A 20,158-nucleotide genomic window follows, 5' to 3' on the forward strand; every position below is an offset into this window, starting at 1 on the left:
GTGCGAACTGTATAAATGAGCTTATGTCAACAGCAATTTTTGATGTAATATCTATTTAACTTGAACTCATATCAATTGCTGTTCTAACCATAGATAATGTGATTCTAGCAACCATAACAGTTTTCTCCGTGCGTGTATATATTTTATAACGCGTGTCGCGCGCTTCAACGTAACTATAATGTAAAAAATCATAAACACGCGCATTTCCCGAGCGATTATATCACGTTTCAAACACACCAAGCTTATCGGAGAAAATATCTGTCTCGAATCTCTCTCTTTCTCTCTCTCTCTCTCTTTCTCTCCGTAGATGTGTGCTCGAGGAGGTAATTAGGAGGAGCTTTACTATCTGGGAACACGAAATGTTCGCTGGTTCTATGTATCTCGCTAGATAGACAGATACGAGGATCGATGATTTCAAACTGGTGCATGTCAAAACTTTGCTCCTAAGAGGAGCTCCCCATTGATAAGATATTCATTCATTCGCGGTCATTGAGAAAGAAACGCTTGTATCACACGTTACATACGCAAAAGCTTAAAAAAATTCTCGTAACATTTTTGAACACTCCGTGGCCGTTGTGTAACATAAATTAAAAACTGATCGTTCAAGTTCCGCGCTGGCAGTCCGAATGGAAGTAATTAAAACCGATTAATTTAACGGGATTAGCGGCAAAATATTTTTCCGTTCGGTCGCAAGAATGCCGTTGCGGCGAATAGTTTTGAAATTGTTTAACTCCACGTCGGCGCGCTTATCGTCGCCGCCTAAACACGATCCGTCTTTATGCGCGAACTCCCGAAGTTTCCGAGACAGGTGAGAAATCGGAATTGAATCGTTGCGCTTACAGAATTAATTGATTTCGATCTGTTGAGGAGCGTGACGTTGCTCGCGAACGTGCTACATACGTCGATGTGATATCCGCGCGCGAACATGTACACGCCGATATTACAACGCTTGCGTGTAATAGACGTGAACCCGAGAACGCGGGTATCGAATTCGCGAAGCCCGAGTCAAATCTAATACCATGCGAATTAATTACCCCGGATAAATAGAGACAGAGCCGATGGATTCGGAGATTTCTGCCGACGTTTAATGATTTCGTCGTCTGATAGCGCGGCGCGCGGCGAATTCTCTTTGATAAATAGTAACCGATAACCAGTTTTTTAATCAGTTAATCAACGAGATCGCTAAAGTGGTTCTCTCCAATTCGATCGCATCTATTTTTTTTTTTTTTATTCAACTCGTGTTACATAACGCGCGAATAGATTTTATAGGCGTATTATTTTCGCAAAAAATCGGAGCGATGATTGCATTCATAATTCATCACGAAAAAGAGAAAATAAAAAAATAAAAAAAAACAAAAAAAAAGCAAAGAGAAGCCCGAAAGAATTCCAATTTCTGCGGTAAAAATTATACACACACGGAGAAAACACTATGGATATCACTTCAGGAAATATAGTTGCCCCAACAAAATAGTAATGTTATTTTTCGCCCATGCGTACACTATGATTGTAGAAACCATAGTTCTATGGAAATGACTTGTATGGTTGATCCAACATNATTAATGTTGGATCAACCATACAAGTCATTTCCATAGAACTATGGTTTCTACAACCATAGTGTACGCATGGGCGAAAAATAACATTACTATTTTGTTGGGGCAACTATATTTCCTGAAGTGATATCCATAGTGTTTTCTCCGTGCGATTATTCGCGCAGCTCCGCGTTAAATTCCGCTGTTTGCCAAAGCGAATATATAAATAAATGGCGCGCGCGGATGCATCCCGACGTTTCGCCTCGCATCGATCTGATTCGCCCACGCGCAGTCCACGACAAACAATCCGGTCTCTATACCTCGGTAGAATCCCTGTGATATAGTATATCCGTCAATGCCTGGGACGCGCGACGTATTCACGCGCCTCCATACCGATCGGTTAACGACGAGAGTAATGGATACTCGGCACTACGTGTGCGTGAATTCACGCGATCGCTTATCGAAAATCGCGATTATTAATCGGTCGCGATAGCGCCTTTGCAATCAAGCGAAAAATAGAGAGAGAGAGAGAGAACGTCGCTAGATCTCGTCTCGCTAGCTTTCTGAAAATAATTACACAGCGCGATCGGAAATAAGTCACGTCTCACTCACGGTGTATCGAAAAACGAAAACCGGCTCAATGTGGCGTGTTAATTAATAATCTCTTTTTTTCTGATAATTATCTCTAATGATTGTACAAAGTAGATCGGATAAGATAAATCACAAGCGGTAAATTTAGCATCCGCAGGATGCAGAATAAACACTTCGACGGTAAAGGTGGAGAATCTTGAATCGTGCGCTCTTTTAGATAAGCGGCCGTTCGACGGTACTTGTTGCGATGCGAGATAGAACACGGATTAGGAAGACAGTGTATTCAACGACCGCGATATTCACGCCACATTTCCCGCGATGGTTCCCAGATGTGTCGAGTGTGATTTTTGGCTAACATTCAACGGAAAACACATTTACGCGCGCGCGCGCGCGAAAGAGAGAAAGAGAGAGAAAATGAGAGAATTGGCCGCTACACGAGAACTTAGAATCCGAGAATTGGATACGCGAGGACAGATCGCGAGGAAGATATCTGTCGCCTTTTAAACACGTATCAGACACATATGCCGGGCGAAATACGAGTCAAACGCGAAGATCGCTATGATCGGTACGATGAAAATCGCGCGCGCAAATCGAACGTCGGGCGAGTGTCAAATATTTATTTCTATCGACGGTGAAGACCGAGACAGAGAGTTAGATCAGACGCCAAGCCAGATCCGTCTGTGTGATTACACGAGCATGTGACGGTGCAGTACACCTCGCACATGCACGTATTCCCTCTATCGATCGACAAGACGCCACGAGAGTGCAACGGCGCGTCGCCGGAAAAGCAGCAGGAACAAGTCCTTCCCTCAACCTCTCTTTCTCACTCTCTCACTCTCTCCGTCTCTCTCTTCTTCGTTCCTTCTCTTGCTTTCTTGGTCGCGCCGTCGTCGTTATCGAAGTATCGGCACGAAGCCAGTCGGAAAATTTCAACTGTCGTTATCCGCCACCCTGAGTGCACAACCTGAAAAGTCGATCGCTCGAGTTTCCACGCGCGATAGAACGAACAAACGTAACGTTCCACCTCTTCTTCTCCATCGCTTTCTCTTTTTTCTCTCTCTCTTTCAGACAAGCTTTATTTAACGGCGTACAATTATCGATAAGCCGCGGCGGCGGCGCGCGCAAAGCCGCCGCGGCAATGAAGATAACGGGCCGTAAGGAGCGAAGGGCGGATGCTGGTCGGGCGAGTTTCGCGCACGCACGAAGTTTACCTATACCCTTCGGGAATCCGGATATCGGAAGAATTCCCCCGATACTTTGTAGCTTGTTTGTAATATCCCGCGTTCGCGTGTTCCGCGGGATGTTAATACGAATGAAACTCGCGCGGTGATACCTGGAGTGTCCCGTGCGCGCACGAGCTGTAAATTTTAACGTCGGTCGTTTCCTTTCGAAGTTCCGGAATACATTTCGCGTCGCGGCCAAGTTTTATCTCCTCGAGATCGGCTTGAAGGTTTGAATACCTTCGCGAACGGAGCGTGTTACCACGGGTGACGAATTTTATACTTCGAATTTATTTTTGACGAAAACCATTTTAACACGTTGACAATTACGAGGTCCCATAACGTTGTTGCAACGTGTTTGCGTTATCAGTTTTATTTGCGAGCGGAGAATTCGCAGAACGCGGCATTCATGCGTGCATTTTTATGGTAATTGGCAATCTCGTTTCTTAATTAGAGCGATAAAACAGGTCAATAAACATTAACTCAATTTGCTTGAGTTTTTTTTTAACTTTAATTTCGAAAACTAACCGCGACGAGAGAAAAAAAAAGAGTTGAAAATATCGAGTAATTGAATTCCCTTCAATTTCGTTCGCGCATTTATTCCGCGCGGTTTTCGTCCGATACATGCAAATTCAATCTCGCGGATAGGCATGTCTCATTTAATTTACATCCAAAACTACGTCGATCGATGGTAAATACATCTCGGCGTGCTTATCATACCATGCGGATAATGCCACGAACATCATACATTACAATATACACCGAGGATGATTAAATGTGAACTGAAAATTACATTTATCGAGTTTACATGTTCAAGGCGAAATCCTGAAAATGTCGCGACGAGGCGTTTCTGTTGTCTTGTGCGCGAGTGTGTTGTGCGCAAATGTCACGATTATTTTTCGTAACACGAATGATGCGTCGATCGAAATGCAAAGCAACATTTTGTGAGTGTCATATTTTTTTAAAACTACATTTACATTACAAATGCAGTTTTGCATTTTTTAAAATTTGTTCGAGAGTCGTACGTATACTGCGATCTGACAACCAACATGTATTCCAAAACACTAGAAAAATTAAATTTTTTCGCGATTACTAACATATTAGTCTTTTCCTGTAAACAACGTGTTTTTATTTATTTGCAAACCTGAAGTTACGGGTATTGATTTTATCAGATATAGGTTAACGATTCGCATTCTCGAATACGATACTAGAATCGATTACAGCTCGATCTAACTGGATATTTAGAAAGTTGTTGTAACGGAAGTGATGTATCATACACCTCGTCTGCCAATTAATTCAAGTCGATGATAAACGTCTGTTAGACTGAGAGACTCTCTCGGAGCGTCAAGAGGATATTGAATATATTCATTGCAATCCAAGCAATAGGAAACACGTGAACAATGGGAAAAGTAATTCGCAGGCATGATATTCATTTATTCTCATTAAAATAGAATTTGCGGCTTTGTGTACGTATGTATGTATGTGTGTGTGTGTGTGTGTGGTGTGTGCGGGCGCGCGTGTATGTTTTGTGTGCTGCATAATATGTACGTCGAGATTTAAACGCGCGTGTTCTTGAATTATAATTGTTAGATACGTTTCGCAAACTCTTCTCTTTCTCTATCTCTCTCGCTATAAATACTGCGCAATATGTGATATTAAAAACTCAACTCTTTTCTATTTACGTTCATTTGTGCGCTTTCTAATCTACGTAATAATTAAATATATTTTTCAAACGCAAACGTAATTTCTTTTATATTTCTTTTATAATCGTAAAACGAAGGTGCATATTTGAGAAGAGCGCGAAAGAATAAATTGAAGCGATATACTCACTGTATTATTAATGCATTAAATTAACACTTTCATTCGTGTAGTTATTAACAAATATATTCACAGATTTTGATATTATTTTATCATCAATTCAACAATAATTGATCGATGAGTTTAATTCTATATTAAATTTGTTGCATTTGCAATTATAAATTATCATATATATTTCTGATAACATTAATTAACTGCACATAACGTGATACGAGAGCAAAGTATGTATATATTTAATAAATATACACGATTTGATATATTTTAAAATTGCGTCGGCAAAATGAGAAAGAAACGTGAGACCGGATGGCCGAACGACGTTCTGAGTTCCACGTGACGAAAAATCAATGATACGTGACCCCGAAAAACATATGTTCTTACGCAAGATCAATTATGCTCTGTGCGGATAATGATGAAACACCGGGCGAGAGAGTTTGCGTACAAAAGTCACAAACTCAAATATTAGAATAGACGAATTTGAAAAGCACGACGGGCGACGACCAAACACATCAATCTTGAATATTCATAATCCGATCCGGTACGACCTCGCGAACAGTTCCGCAAGTTCCGTCGCAAATTAATTTCCGCCTCTACAAAATTCGATCGCACACTCTCTGAACGATTATATTCTTCTCTGCGATTTATCTCTAAACGTAATGCTTATTTTGCAACAATATCGCGTGCGAGATTGGAACGTCTTTGAACTCGATACGAAGCAGAGTTGTAACATATTTTTGTCTTCCGAGGAAGAAATCCAACACATTGTGCATTCTCGGTGACCGATTCGATTTTGCATCTCGACACAACGTATCCGCATTCGGTCTCAGTTCACACTTCGAGAGATATTTGTTAAAAACGCCTCCTTTCGCTCTCTCTCTCTCTCTCTCTTTCACACACACACGCGCACAACGAGGCCGTCGAAGCGTGCGCTAATGTGTCATTTACAATTAGATAACCGGCCTTCAATCAAGACGAATCGCGTCTGACGGATATCGAAGTCGTTGTGTCAAGGTTGTACCGGCCGGAGCCCTTGGTACCACATTCGACTGACCGATATGTTTTATATAATATTTCTCAATAATCAATCACACCGACGGTAACACCCTTCCCATCATTTCAACGATTGATCAGCTGATCCTTCATAGTAAAAAATTACTAAATAAAAAAAAAAACATTCGCGAGAAACGTGCGTTAGTGTGTGTGTGTGAAAAAAAATTCTATAACGCGCTTCCGAAATCGTCGATCTTGAGTCGCGATTATTATACATGGTTGGAAACAAAGGAAAAATAACGAGGTTACCTCATCAAGTATTACGAAAACAATAACAACACTCCCGATCGGTCTCGAAACTCTCTCGCAGCGTAGACAATCCGAATAGGCCATTTAGTTAAGGGCAGGCGCAAATCTAATTTGTTCCATTTTCAGCACTTTAGCCTTTCAGCTTTATGGGGCAGGTTGGGACGTCCGGCACGTAGCCTCGCAAGGTCGCACGACCCGGCTCTTAAACGAGCTTAGCTTCGAAAAGTTGACGACTTGCGTGCAAATGTTACTATTGGCGAGGATAATACGACTCGCAACTTTCTTTCGTGCGTGTACGCGCGTGTTCTCGCGCGTACATTGCCGAGGCGACGAGGAAGAGGGAGAGAAGAACGTCCAAGGACTTTTTGCGAGCATTGTGGGTAACCCGAATAACAGGGGATTATCCGCGAGAAGAAAAATTGAGGGATACCAGAATTGTACACTCGTCAACCGGACCTAACCGGTTCTAAAAATAACCCCACTGTCGGACCTCAGAAGTAGTCTGTCCACCAATCAGCATTACAAAAAACAAAAAAAAAAAAAAAGAAAACAATAAAAAATTTGCACAAACTAGATTTGTGAGAGAAATGTACAAATAAATCACACAAATCGCGATAAAGAGCAATCGCGCAATATCCTGAATATATTTTGCCGTTTACCGTTAAAAGCGTTAATGGAACCCGAGAGTGCTATCAGTAATGGGGCGAAATATCTGCGAACAAACGATGAAACTCTACCCGCGCGAACTCGCCGCTTGAGAATCGCTGAGGAATTTCTGCTCATCTGTTTGGCGCGAAAACACCGCGTTTTCATTATCGTAAATAAATGCACGTTATTAAGTATCTATCGTCGTATAGCCGGGTAGCAGAGAACGCCGCGGCATTAGCGGTGAGAGAAATCATTCTCTTTATGATTATTTGCCTCGTTCTGACAAATTGTGCGCGCAAGCTGCGAATATCGTGCGCGGCGGCGATACGGTGCGCGCGTATCGTTTTAGAAGTGTAGCACGTTTAGCGCGTGTTTAGAGCTAAACGAGGCTTCGGAGTCCATTTAACACGACGCTTTAAACGTCTTGCGGTGTATCCGCGTTGCCGGAGATCGTTTTCCTCGCCGCGTTCTCCGGGTTAGTCGGTTAACCGTGCGCGTTCGGGGAATCCGACCGATTTCGGCGAAAACAAACAACGCGTTTGTTACCGCAAAGAAGAGAAATGCGAATTTTCTACGTGTGTACGATTTTATCCAATATCGAATTCGTTGGGAAACAATTACCGAAAGATTGCGAACATAAAAAACGTTTTTCCTCGCCGAAGAGGGATATCAATTAGTCTTAATTGAGAGCTCAGTTTCACATGAAAGAGAGCGAAGACGGCCGCACGAAAGCGAAGGTACGAAACAAGAGAACGAAAGATAGATAGAAAACAAATTTGTGTGTTGCGCGTAAGCAAAATATTGAGAATTTATGGAAGAACAACGTCTACAAGTAATATCGATTTATATGGAGAACAGAATATATGTATGTACATTTTTTGCTAGTTTCGTATCTCCCGGAATCCCCGTTCGTGTCACCTGTGTCTCATCTCGAGCACCAATAAAACCTTCCGCGTGCTGCAAAACGTATAAAGGAATGTCAATAAAGGATCGCGTTACGAGAAATAATAAGTAGCTCCTTGTGAGTGCCGTCAAGAGGAACTCGAGATCGTGTTTTACAAATATTATCGGGAATAGCGCGTATATCACACACGAGCGTATCGGGTGAGACGAGCGACAGGTGCCACGAGTGTCAATTTTTGTTTTCAAACATACGATATAGCAGATACGGTCTCGTTGCAAAAACAAATTTAGTAACGTCGAGCGAGCGTTGTGATTTTAATCAAAAAAAAAAAAAAAAAAAAAAAAAAAAACTAATTCGATCGCGACACAAAAAATATCAGTTGACAGAAGCGCGGACGGCGATCATTAATTCACGGCGCGTAGAAAAGTTATTTCGCACGCTCTTTATCTTTTTCACAGAAATATAAAGATAATGTGTTTAAAAAATACTCGGTTTTTACTTGCACCGATGTCTGTCAAATAAAATATTTCGCAGTGACATTTTTGTTCATCTGTAATATTATGTTTAAAAAAAAAGACGGAATATGCAACGCGAAAGGTTTTTTTTTTTAAATTCCGTATTGTTCAAGATTTGGAAGAAATCAATTGAAACTTAATTTCCTCAACTCTCTCTTCGGATCTAATTTCCCGCAGTTCTAAAAGAATCTCAGATCGCTGTTGCATTAAATCCTTTAATCGCTCTGTGCAACGCACACAATTTATAGCAATCCTACCGCTTTGCCCGGACTATTCACATTTCCATGAATTCAGTGCAGAGCATTTCGCGGTTGACGCAGTGGCGAGATACCACAGCTTAATCCGCTGACCGAAATATTGGTCTTTGGGAATTAATTCATGAACTTCCTCACAGAGCAATACGATTATACGTCCTTTGCGGACGTATTAATTGATATCGCTAAGAGAAGTAGATCGATGATATCTTCGCGATACATGTTATTAGAATATTTCACGGACATTCTTTGTTTCCGTTATGTTAGAAAAATGTTAGAGAAATGCACTGCGCTCGTTAACGCGTGTAACAGAAATTTATTTTCTAAGTAAACAGAATTCGGTTAACGTTTTTATATTCTTGGGTTTGGGTTTCTCTTCACTACAAATGAAAAAAAATTATATGTAAACATGTCTTTATATTTACCTTGATGCCGCTGCGTCCCTGCTGCTTCAACAGCACATTCTCCGGCTTCATGTCGCAGTGTATGATCTTGTTCTTGTAGAGCGCGTCCAGACAGAGCAGCAGCGAGTGCGAGAACTTGCGCACCAGCTGCAAACTGAAACCCTTGAAGTTGTTCTTCTTGATGAGCTCGTACAGGTTGATGCTGAGCAGCTCGAACGTGATGCACATGTGGCAGCGAAAGGTGAACGAGTCAAACATGTGGATGATGTTCATGGTGTTGTCCTTGTCCTGTTCGCGCAGCTTGCGTAATATCCGTATTTCTTCGTGCGCCTGGCGGTGGAAGCGCTTCTCGTTGCGCACCATTTTGAGCGCCACGTGCTCGTGCGTTTTGTGATCGTAGGCCTTGACCACTTGACCGAACGAGCCCTTGCCGATTACGCGCAGCACCTCGTAACGATACGCCACGTGGTCGTGCGGCACATGTATATACGAGCCCTGTTCGTTGTCATACTCGTTGTTGTTCGGCCGGCCGATAATGCCCGGCCGTTTCTTCGCGTTCGCGCCGATGAAATAGATCTGCTGGTAGTTGAAGATCTCGTGATGCTCGTACGGCGTCAGCTTGTTCATGTACAGTTTCATTACCATCTCCGGCGTGATGACCGCCGTCTTAGGCTTTACGCTGACGATGCTGTTGTTGCTACCGCCGCCGCCTGTACAGCTGCCGGTGCTGTCACCGCCACCGCTGCCGCTGCCACCGCCGCCGCTGCGTCCACCACCGCCGCTGTTGGAATTACCATCGGCACGATGACCGTTCCTCACCACCGGACTGTTTGACTGACTGTTGGGTTGCGAGTGCGAATTGTGGCTGGAATTGTGACTCTGCCAATGACCCAGACCGAAGTTCTCGCCTTTCCACGTAGTGGAAAGTGGTAGTCTCTGGTAGCCCGGATAAAGCACCGTCGTGTCATCGTCACCACTGCCACGACCGCCGCCACCACCGCCGCCTCCGCCTCCACCACCACCACCACCGCCACCACCACCGCCACCGCCACCGCCGCCGCCAGTCTGCTTGAGGTTGCCGGTCAGCCCGGTGCCCTTGATGATCGGCGGCAGGTGGTTGCTGCTCTCGCTGCTCGAGATGTACGATTGCGTCGAGATCGCGCTCGCCGGCACGAACGGATTCGATTTGGAGAGGGGCATCTCGATCCTGCTTGCCGCCACCGACAGGACCAAACTGGTCATTTGTGTTTCGCGTCTGTCGTGTTTTATCTGTTCTCGTCGAGCCTCGTCATCGAGAACCGAATCAGTGTCTCTTTGCGTTCCTCGTTGTGATTCTCACGCTTTCGGCGCGAGTGTCGAAGGATTGTCCGAGCTCGACGAGAGACATGCTGTTTAGATGATGATGACGACGATGATGATGACGACAACGACAGTTGAAATAAATTAAATCGACTATATATAGGAACTGCGCGCGCGAACGCGTCAGTCTCGGTTTCTGGAGCAATCTGGAACAACAAACTGGAGCCGGCCAGCTTCCACGGGACGGGGGAATTCGAAATGCTCTCTCGGTTAAATGGCCCGCCTGACGCAATCCCCAATCCGTCAAAGGCGATTTGCACTCCGCGTTGGACGTGCGATCAATTCCTCTAATTATATCCTCGTGGCCGTGTAAATGCAGCGGACTAGAGTATAGTGTTATTAGTCGCGCGTGCCTCGACGGCGCGGATCGATTACGGATACATTCGTACGTTCGATCGATTTCTCCTCCGATCGGCGGCCGCGTAATAGAACGGAGGTTGCGGAAGCCGCGAACGGAGGAGCGAGACACAGGAAGGAACTGTGGAACCGCAGCACTTTCGTCACGCACACACTGTCTCACACTCACACAGTGCACGAGCGTCGTCGTCAGCCGGCGCCAACGATCTCGGCCTGCTGCTCGCTCGCGCGGGCCTTCGAACGTCTTCTAATTTTATGATCTGTCGCGCGCGACGAGGGCGAGCGCATCATCGCAGCCGCGTGAGCAAGCGGCTACCAACCTCCGTTGGTTGGCTGGCAGAATACGGAGGTTATTGGCACCGGGCCGCTACGAGTTTGACGACTCTGCTGCGCCGCCGCCGCCGCCGCCGCAGCCGCTGTTCCATTCTTCTTCTTCGCCCGAAAATATCTATTACCGCCCTCGGAAAAGCTTACCCCTCGGCCAACCCCGCACCTCTTTCACGCCCTTCGTCGAGCGATTCTTGCCGCTGCCGATTCTCGCCCCTGCCGATCGATTCTCTTCACCTCGCGAGCGAGAGACGACGACGTTTTGTTTTCACGCCTTTTGCCCAACGTAGAGCCACGAAACTCGATTCTTCGATTCTTGTTTGCCGAACGAGTCAAAACCTTTACATCCGTGGTTTCTCACCGATCACATTATGTAAACACAAACACACTTCGATCACGATTCGAGCCGAGTCACGCACCCGATACGCACTTCCTCGCCGACACACACAAGAGAGTCGCTGATAGTCTCTCCTTTCTTTTCTTATCGCAACAGATACTCGCACTAACTCTTTAATCAATTTTTTGCTTCCTATCTCTCGTATCGAACACTTTTATCTGTACTTACTCTTCATCCAATTTGATTCGTGTTGTTGTTGTTGTTGTTGTTGTTGTTACGTGTGTGTGTGTATGTATCGAAAAAAAACAAGTGCTTTTTGTCACCGATTCTGACGAATCATGCAGGCCCTTGTTGCTGGCAGCGACATATCACTCCAAACACCGCGGCGGCGTCGTTCTACTGATTAGAAACGTCGCGGGCACCTCGAGAACCTCCTCGTTTTGACATCGTTTGCCGGACGGCAAACAGCGAGCGTGTTGACAGCGCGCACGAAAATCGAAACCGCGAACGGACCGCGCCTCGACAATGACGGTTGCGCGAACGTAGTGTCGTCCCGTCGTCGGCATCAATCCGATCGTCGCACGCGGAGAAAGAGATGATCACAATTCCAATCTTGATTATATCTTCCTCTTTGTCTCTCTCTTTTTCTCGTAAAAGGTCTTCCCGAAGCGCGCGCGGACAAAGGGAGCAACGCTGGTCGAATTCGTCGCTTCTGACCGCTTCTGGCGCACTGACTCGATCAGTCCGCTTCTCCCTCCCCCTCTGTCTATCTGCCCGTCTGTCTCGCTCCCCTTCGGCGCTCCCCCTCGCTCTCTCGTTCACGCCGCCACCATGTTTATTCTTTTTCTACCCCCTCCGTATGTATGTGTCCCGCAGGAGATTGTTGACGACCAAGCACCGGGGTTGATATCCGGCGCGGAGAGAACACGCACGGACAGGCGTGTGCACGCACTCACAAGCAACACGCACGCACGAGAAAAGCACGCATACACTTGTAGGTCGACACACGCTGCTCCGAAACGCGCGACGGACGGTCCCTCGTGTTAATGCCCCAGAGAATAGGAGGGGAAAGAGAGAGAGAGAGAGAGAAAGATCGCACGTTGTTCGCGGTGGCGATATATACGCGGCGGACGGATCTTTACGGTTTTTTTACGGACGGCAGCTCGACGCGACCGCTGCTGCTTCCGGCGACCGATTCTTCTCCCGCATGCTCCTCACTGCCTGCCTGCCTGCCTGCGAGCGTGCTACACCGGCGAACAGCGGTGTCGGGATGCGACTGTCCGTCGTGTCGTACCGGCCGAGAGAGACAGAGACACCGACCGACCGTTACGGAAGGAACTGAGCGATCCTCACACGCCGCACGCGCGCACAGGTGTTCTTCGGAGATAGATAGATAGATAGATAGTAGCTTATATTTTTAAAGCGCTCTGGGATGGAATCCCCTCAAGCGCTACAGACAGGAATGATATACATATTTAGCATATAAAGGTATGTAACGATAACAATAATTACAATATATATAAAAATAATAACAAAAGTAGTATGAATATAAAATAGATATAAAAATAAACATAAAAATAATATGAAATAAAATGAAATTAAATTAAATGAAACGAAAATAAAATAAAATAAAATAAAATTTATACAAAGGAACACATAATTAGATGTAGGCAATAATAATAGAAATAAGTACAAAAATAAAGACAAGATTAAGAATTAACAAGCAGGTGCTTGTAGAATCGGTTCCTGAATAAGCCGAAAGGTTCCCCCCGGATATCAGCCGGTATTGCATTCCATATATCAACGGACACGCATCTGTACGATCGTCGGAACACCTCTATTCGAGCCAGAGGCAGGACTAAATCAAGCTTTAAAGCTCTGGTGTTATAGTAGCTTTCTCCTTGACGAAAGACAAAGGTATTATATATCACTTGAGGTCTGTGAGTGTCTAATATTTTATAGGTTAAACAGCCAATGAACAGGGCTCTCCTGTGTTTTATCTTGAGCCATTGGAGTTCGCCAAAGTATGGAGATATGTGTTCATACCGGCGAACTTGAAAAATAAATCTAACACAGCAATTCAAGGATCTTTGCAGCCGTAGGTTATTATCGCCGGAGATATCAGTCAGAAGAGCACAGCAATAGTCGTAATGAGGCACAAGTAGCGGAGAGAGAGAGAGAGAGAGAGGCGCCTCTCCTTCCCTCCCTCTCGGCGATCACAACCACGCCGAACTCTCGAGTTCTCGGCTCGCTTATCCTCGCAATACACACAACGCGATCAAACAGTTGTCGTCTGTCAGATTGACTCGTGACTCTTTCTCTCTCTCGGTCCGGAGCCGAGACGTCTCGTCGTCCTACGCACGCTAAACAGAGAGAAGGCCGGTCCTCCGGAAAAACGTCTCGCCACCTCGGTTTTCTCTTTCCTTGTCCTTCTCTCGCTCGTGTGCACACTCCCACGCGTGCATTCGCGCGCAGCAACACGTACAAGCGACAACACGCCACACACCGTCCGTCGTTGTCCCGCGCGCACACGACGTTCGTTACGTATGTGTACACAGCGTACCGCTCCGCACCGCCCGCCGTCGCCGTTCGCGACGTACAGCGCAACACACGCCGCGGATCGCGTCGTTTCACATAGACGGTCGTACGTAAGTGCGAAAACGAACGCGAGACCCTCGGTGTCGCATCTCCCCCACGGATCGCGTTCGAACGACAATTATATATCCGAACCACGCGACGACGATCGCACGACGATTATTATTCAATTGCGTTAAAGGGAACGGGATTCTCTTTTCGATTTTCACGTGACACCGCGGGCATCATCGTCTTATTCGTGAAGCGCCTCGCGTGCGATTTTCGTGCTTCATGACGAAAGACGCGCATCGTTGTTGCGCGTTCCGCGAACAATGCGAATTCGCTCGCTGTCGTCGAGGCCAAAGAGCGCTTCTCGCACGCGAGAGGGCAACACTTGCCGACGCGATATCGACTCGATCGCTTCTCGTGCGCGAGATGGGGAGTCTTAATCAGTCCCGCGACTCCGGGATTAATAATAAATGCGGTTGTTTCTTTTTATTTCTTTTTTTTTTTAACTTGAAATTATTGGTACATCGGTATTTTTGTCAGAGTCAGAAAGTTTAATCGAACAACGGCGACTTCAATCTGTGCTTCCAATGATTGCTCGATTACCTGTCACACTTACAACGGAATAGATTTGATGTAGAGCCGGAAGAGGGAGAAGGAAAAAGAAATCAGCGGAGAGAGGTATACCGAGTGTATAAAATGCACATGTGCAGGCCATATGATTCTTGGACGTGCACGTGCGCAATGAAAGTGCGCAGCTGATCGGACGAATGGCTTAATGCACACACGTGCTTGCGCATAACAAAAGATGAGCTGATTTAAGCACAAGTTTGTTTCCAAGGATACGTTTCCAAATTTTTGCGCAAATCTTTCGTCGTTTGTATGAGCGATGTTTTTTTTTTCGGAAAGGTTGGAGGTGAATATTATTTAAACAATTGTGTTTTGCAGCAGTATCTTGGTGACGATACCTCTTATCACGCGTGATATATATATATACGCAGCTGAGAAGCATCGAAGTTGCGTGTGTCGTGCGAACACGTCCGATTTAACCTAACCTAATCCGACGAGTCTCGTACAAGCGTCGCTGTGTAGCCTAGCGTTATTTTGACTCATCTGAGAGGCGAACTCACAGCTGATAGCGCGTCACATACGTTGCAGTAGGTGATAGTCCGTCGTAACGTTAACAACAAACATGAATCTTACACCTAGAAGATCATACAAAGAAAAACGTACCTTCGGTAAGTGCAGTTAGTTTGCTTAACGTAGTAGTTCGTACAGAACAAAAAATCCTCATAAAATGTCCATAAATGTCTAGAACTCTCGATGCGATAAAAATGAGCATTGTAATAATGTGATATATGAACTTTTTTTTCACGGGTGAAAAGGTTTCAAAGGGACAGGTATGAGAAAGTTAAATCTATTGTAAACCTATTGTATCTATTATTCTCGAGATATTTCCGTACCTAAGAATTTTTACCTAAGAGTCATAAATCAAGATAAAGTCAGAATTGCGTCGTGGTAAGGGAAAAGGTACCCAAAAATTCGTTTACGGGACCCAAAAACTAAATTTTGGCCACTAGTTCGTTGCGAGCGATCAACCTGAGCAGTTCGAATTGTGCGACCAACAAACGTGACCAAAACTCGCTCTCCATACTTATTGCAATATTTTAGTCTAATTTTTACAAAATGAAGTTACTTCACTTTAGCACTAAAAAATCATTTGAGTCGTTTGGTAAGTTATCTTGCAAATAGTGAGCGTGCATGTACAAAAAGTGAAAAACAAGTGTCCGTACTTTAAGTTTTTGTTATAATTTTTCGAACTCGTGGAAAGATTTCTTCTCGCGCGACATATTTTTTTCGAGAAATTTTTGTTATTTTTATGAAATACAATAGTGAGATAAAAAAAAGATTAATTATCCTGTTTAGCCTCCGATAAGCAAGAAACGCTTGTGTGTGCACTTGTTAAGAAAGTTTATTAAAGAAAACATTTATCTAATTATGTTTGAGCGATAAGCATTCTTTCTTCTCTTATACAAATTGCAAATGAACATCTCACGTTTAGTAATTTTTCAAATGTTTTTTTATCAAGAGAGACACACGGTAAGTGTCTCTCTCGTGTGTTCTTCGAAGTTTACGCGCAACGCAGCTGCGAGGCCGAAGTCTTTTTTGCTCTCCGCGCATATTCAATTATAAATTGAAGAGCGTAAAATGTAGCGAGAGTAATTGTCGAAGTTTATGCGAGATGTTCTCTTCAACTCACGCAACAGCTATAAGCACGAATCATCTTGCATTCATGTTTTTTTTTTTTAAAGATTCTAAATCGCAAAGTACACTTGCACACACAAGCTGTTTCACAATCGCTAAATAATATTTTAATAGAGTACATTACAGTTGAATAGTATACCGAAGTTTAATATCAAAATTCAATGTTCATGTGCGCGCGCGTAATGTCGTCGGTTTTACATTTTGTTAAAAGTTTGATTTTAAGCGCTATTTTCTCTCATTTTATTTTATTTACAATGTTTATACATATTGAAAATAAATTTAGTTTTATTTAACATGTGAAAAAAAATGAATAGTTTTGAATCTTGTTTTACTTGGAGTGACTCGGCGCTGATACGCGCTTATGAATCTGAGCCGATGCAACCTATTGTGATTTCACAGTCATAAACGTTTTAGAATATGACCAGCGAATTTTCTGTTTTTCTTGGTTTGAATCGCATTTACGTCATCTTGAAAAATCAACGTGAACGATAAAAGAACAGGCTCGCTATTTTTGTGAACATATTTTCATGTTGTGTAATATTATGCAAAACTACGCGAGAAAAACTTTGTTTTTAAGTCCGAAAAAATTTATTAATCTTGCTCGTTAACTTAATTTTTTTTCTTTTGTTACTCTAGACCAACGATATGCCACTGCATTGGAAATCAGAAGGCAATATCCCAATAAAATTCCTGTGATTGTGGAACGTTACAAGTGCGAAAGACAATTGCCACTTTTGGACAAGAATAAGTATCTGTTACCGGATTTTTTAACCGTAGCAGAATTCCTCGTAATAATCAGGTATGTGTCTATATTATATCTACAACATACTTTTTATACATTATATTTTTTTCATATTTTTTGTACACATATTTTGCGAACTGTAAAGTAATACATGATTGTCGTGATAAAAACAGGCGCCGATTACAACTAAATCCAACACAAGCAATCTTCCTACTAGTAAACCAAAGATGTGTTGCAAGCTGTAGCATGACTATGGGTCAACTGTATCAGCAAGAACGAGATTCAGATGGTTTTGTTTATGTTACATTTGCTAGTCAGGATGTATTTGGCAGTTCGGAATGTGCAAGAGAGTTGCTGCATCATTAACCCCGAGCTTTACTACTTTAAATCAAGTAATTATGAAACATCTAATTTTTACGCCGTCAGATTTCTTAGATTAGACAAACTATAAATGTAATATTAATTGAAATTGCAGATAAAAAACAAATATACCTCCCGGGCACTTAACAATACTTTGATAGATATTTATGTAAAATTTTGTGAGAAAAAATTTAGATCTGCTAGCAACTCCATCTGCCTTTAATTAAATGTGCAGAATCATTGTGATCAACTGATGGTACCTGCTGGAATAATTGACAGAACAATCATATTTGGAACTATATATAAAAAATTGCGGTGCTTTCTTTTTATCTCTCTAACATACGGATAAATTATCTTTGCTTAGTTCACTATTAATATAAACACAAACGATAATTGCTAAGTTTAGTGGTGGTAGGCTACATAAAACGGTATAAGATATAGATATATTACAAAGTTTTATGTGTTTATTTGGTGATGAGAGGATGAGAGAGTATAAATTCTCTCCTCTCTTCCTCTTGCTCGAGTGATTAGTACGCTCTAACAACGTTCGTGATCATAATGAGTTTCAAATATGGTTTATGTTCGACTGGATTATTCTCTTACAAATAATTTAGATGATAAGTCTGTCTCTCTCTGTTTATCTGCTTAAAACTGATATAAATCATTATTGCAATAGTTTTTATATATAATGTTTATATTATTGTTATGTAAACATCTAAAAATCGAAATCAAAATGGACATAATGTGATTACCAAATCAACAGAACGATCATTCTGTTTTATAGTTTTGATTAGTATATACAGTAGCTCTTCTTAAACCTGCAAGAATTTCTGTTCATCTTTACATGTTTGTCTTTGCTAAAAAAAAAAAAAGGACAGCTATAAAAGTTGAGAATTTTATGACCGATCCTTTTCTTTTTTTTGTAAAGTTGAGGAAATTTATGGCCTAATTCCAAAAGGGACTCATACAGTAATTTTATATTCTAAGAATATTTTTTTCTTGGATATTTCAATTGGATATTGAATATCCAGAAAAAATATTTAGTAGATCAACTGAATATCTTTTTCTAATGTATGGAAAGCTACGTGAACTCAAACTTATTTGTTTCGGTTCCAAACTCCGTGCTTTTAAGAAGAGCTACTATAATTCTATCTCTAACTCTGTCTAGTTCCTGCGAAACTAGGATAGTGAAAAATTATCTCCTTACATCACAATTGTGTGTTTTATTATTTTTAGCGCGCAGTGCTAAGACATATTGACAAAAAAGTGTTCATGTATATATAATAACAATGTGCAGTGTGAAGATATAGAGATATATACATTGAATTCTCGTGCAATTTAATTATTAAGTTTTGTACATTGAAAAATTGATCTCTCGCCGTCAAGTCCATACACGCAACACAAAAATAGATGTTTACTATTTTAACTGACTAACATTCTTTACATAGGAAATGTGGGTTAAGGGTTAATTATCTCTCGATATGTGCAATGTTTATGTAAAATATGCGCGCAATAATATAATGCACCAAACTTGCAAAAACTTCATTGTTATCAGAGCGCGACAGGAGTATCTGAAATCTTTTTAACTATTACATACAAGAAATATATTTATACTACGATATAAAAATAATACTGTATTATTTCTGAGCTTTTTAAACTAAAGATTACAATTAATGCCAGTCGATATATATGTATATGTATATTTATATTCATACATTTGTTCAATGTGACAGTCGTATGTATGTTTGTGTGAATATTTACTCTAATTTTAACTCGCGTATACTAGACTGTAGTCAAGATGCAATTGTATAAATATAAGAATATATTTCTAATCGCCAAAATTTTATGTCACGTTATGTTAATGGAATGCGTTATTTAAATTTTTTATGGCTTTGATATATTTTTATTTGACAAATTATGTATTATAATTATACTATCGCTTTTACCTGTATATTGCATAACTAATATACAATGCACCAGTCATTGTATAACAGAAAACAGGATATCTAAGAGGATTCAAAATATATCCTAAGACACACACAAAATCGTTTTATCCGCATTTTCTCGCGTTTTTTTTACGCTTAATCTGAAATAGGTATATATCTGAGCTTCGGAGAGAGAAAAAGAGACAAGGAACAAGGAGGTGAAGAAAATGCGGTTGAAATGAGTGCGGATTGTATAATTAGCAACGGACAGTAGTGATACTAGCAGTAGTAGTCATATTATGTTTAGCGATTAAGCTTTCGTAATAGACCAACGAAGGCTGCTTCATGTGTATGTACCCCACACATATACTGTACAATATTATTTACAATAAATCAATTTTTTCATACTTTAAATTTTCGCACGGTTCTCTCTTCCCGTCACTTGGTTTTTAGTTTTCCTTTAAAATTTAAATTATATTTTGGATATATATTTCGATTCATGGTACATCAAAGTTTTTTCTACGTGTGTATACATTATTTTATTTTTATACATTTTTTAAGTATCTAAAATATATTACAAGTTTATATTAAATATTATACACATATTATCTCTATAACATATTGCAAACTTGATCATAGCTGATTAAGAATCAGATGTTCATTTTTTCAAATTTCCCGCTTTGGTAGTTGGCGCGTGTGTCGCAAGTGGCGCTGCGCGTCGCGACAG

General features: G+C 42.1%; 2 protein-coding genes across 3 annotated transcripts in view; one reads left to right on the forward strand and one right to left on the reverse strand.

Moving 5' to 3' along the window:
- The window catches only part of LOC109864129 (dual specificity tyrosine-phosphorylation-regulated kinase 2-like), a 40,168-nt gene extending 29,067 nt beyond the window's left edge, over window positions 1-11,101 (reverse strand). The window contains exons 1-2 of the mRNA XM_020445048.1: window positions 10,232-11,101; window positions 9,201-10,183 (exon numbers count right to left, since the gene is read on the reverse strand). Of these exons, the coding sequence (XP_020300637.1) occupies window positions 9,201-10,183; window positions 10,232-10,421 (1,173 nt within the window). The 5' untranslated portion in view covers window positions 10,422-11,101. The remainder of the gene's footprint in view (window positions 1-9,200; window positions 10,184-10,231) is intronic.
- A 3,455-nt stretch (window positions 11,102-14,556) lies between these two features.
- Window positions 14,557-17,538, forward strand: LOC109863784 (microtubule-associated proteins 1A/1B light chain 3A-like). 2 transcript variants are annotated; one of them, XM_020444345.1, is made up of 4 exons: window positions 14,557-14,820; window positions 15,088-15,377; window positions 17,041-17,203; window positions 17,320-17,538. In XM_020444345.1, exons 2-4 carry the CDS (start codon window positions 15,332-15,334, stop codon window positions 17,510-17,512), a joined length of 402 nt encoding a protein of 133 aa, XP_020299934.1. In that variant the 5' UTR covers window positions 14,557-14,820; window positions 15,088-15,331; the 3' UTR covers window positions 17,513-17,538. The 2 variants fall into 2 exon arrangements, with proteins under 2 accessions (XP_020299934.1, XP_020299924.1); XM_020444335.1 differs by having other exon boundaries at window positions 14,557-15,377.
- Window positions 17,539-20,158: the final 2,620 nt, after the last annotated feature.

The sequence above is a fragment of the Pseudomyrmex gracilis genome, unplaced genomic scaffold (assembly GCF_002006095.1).
Source record: "Pseudomyrmex gracilis isolate BER0280 unplaced genomic scaffold, ASM200609v1 scaffold_0, whole genome shotgun sequence".
Lineage (NCBI taxonomy): Eukaryota > Metazoa > Arthropoda > Insecta > Hymenoptera > Formicidae > Pseudomyrmex > Pseudomyrmex gracilis.

Excerpts from the sequence above, each read along its gene's own strand:
- LOC109863784 (XM_020444335.1), top strand. The coding sequence starts at position 15,332 with ATGAATCTTACACCTAGAAGATCATACAAAGAAAAACGTACCTTCG. Across the intron at positions 15,378-17,040 it reads CAAAGAAAAACGTACCTTCG|ACCAACGATATGCCACTGCA; the intron begins GTAAGTGCAGTT and ends TTGTTACTCTAG. Across the intron at positions 17,204-17,319 it reads GAATTCCTCGTAATAATCAG|GCGCCGATTACAACTAAATC; the intron begins GTATGTGTCTAT and ends TGATAAAAACAG.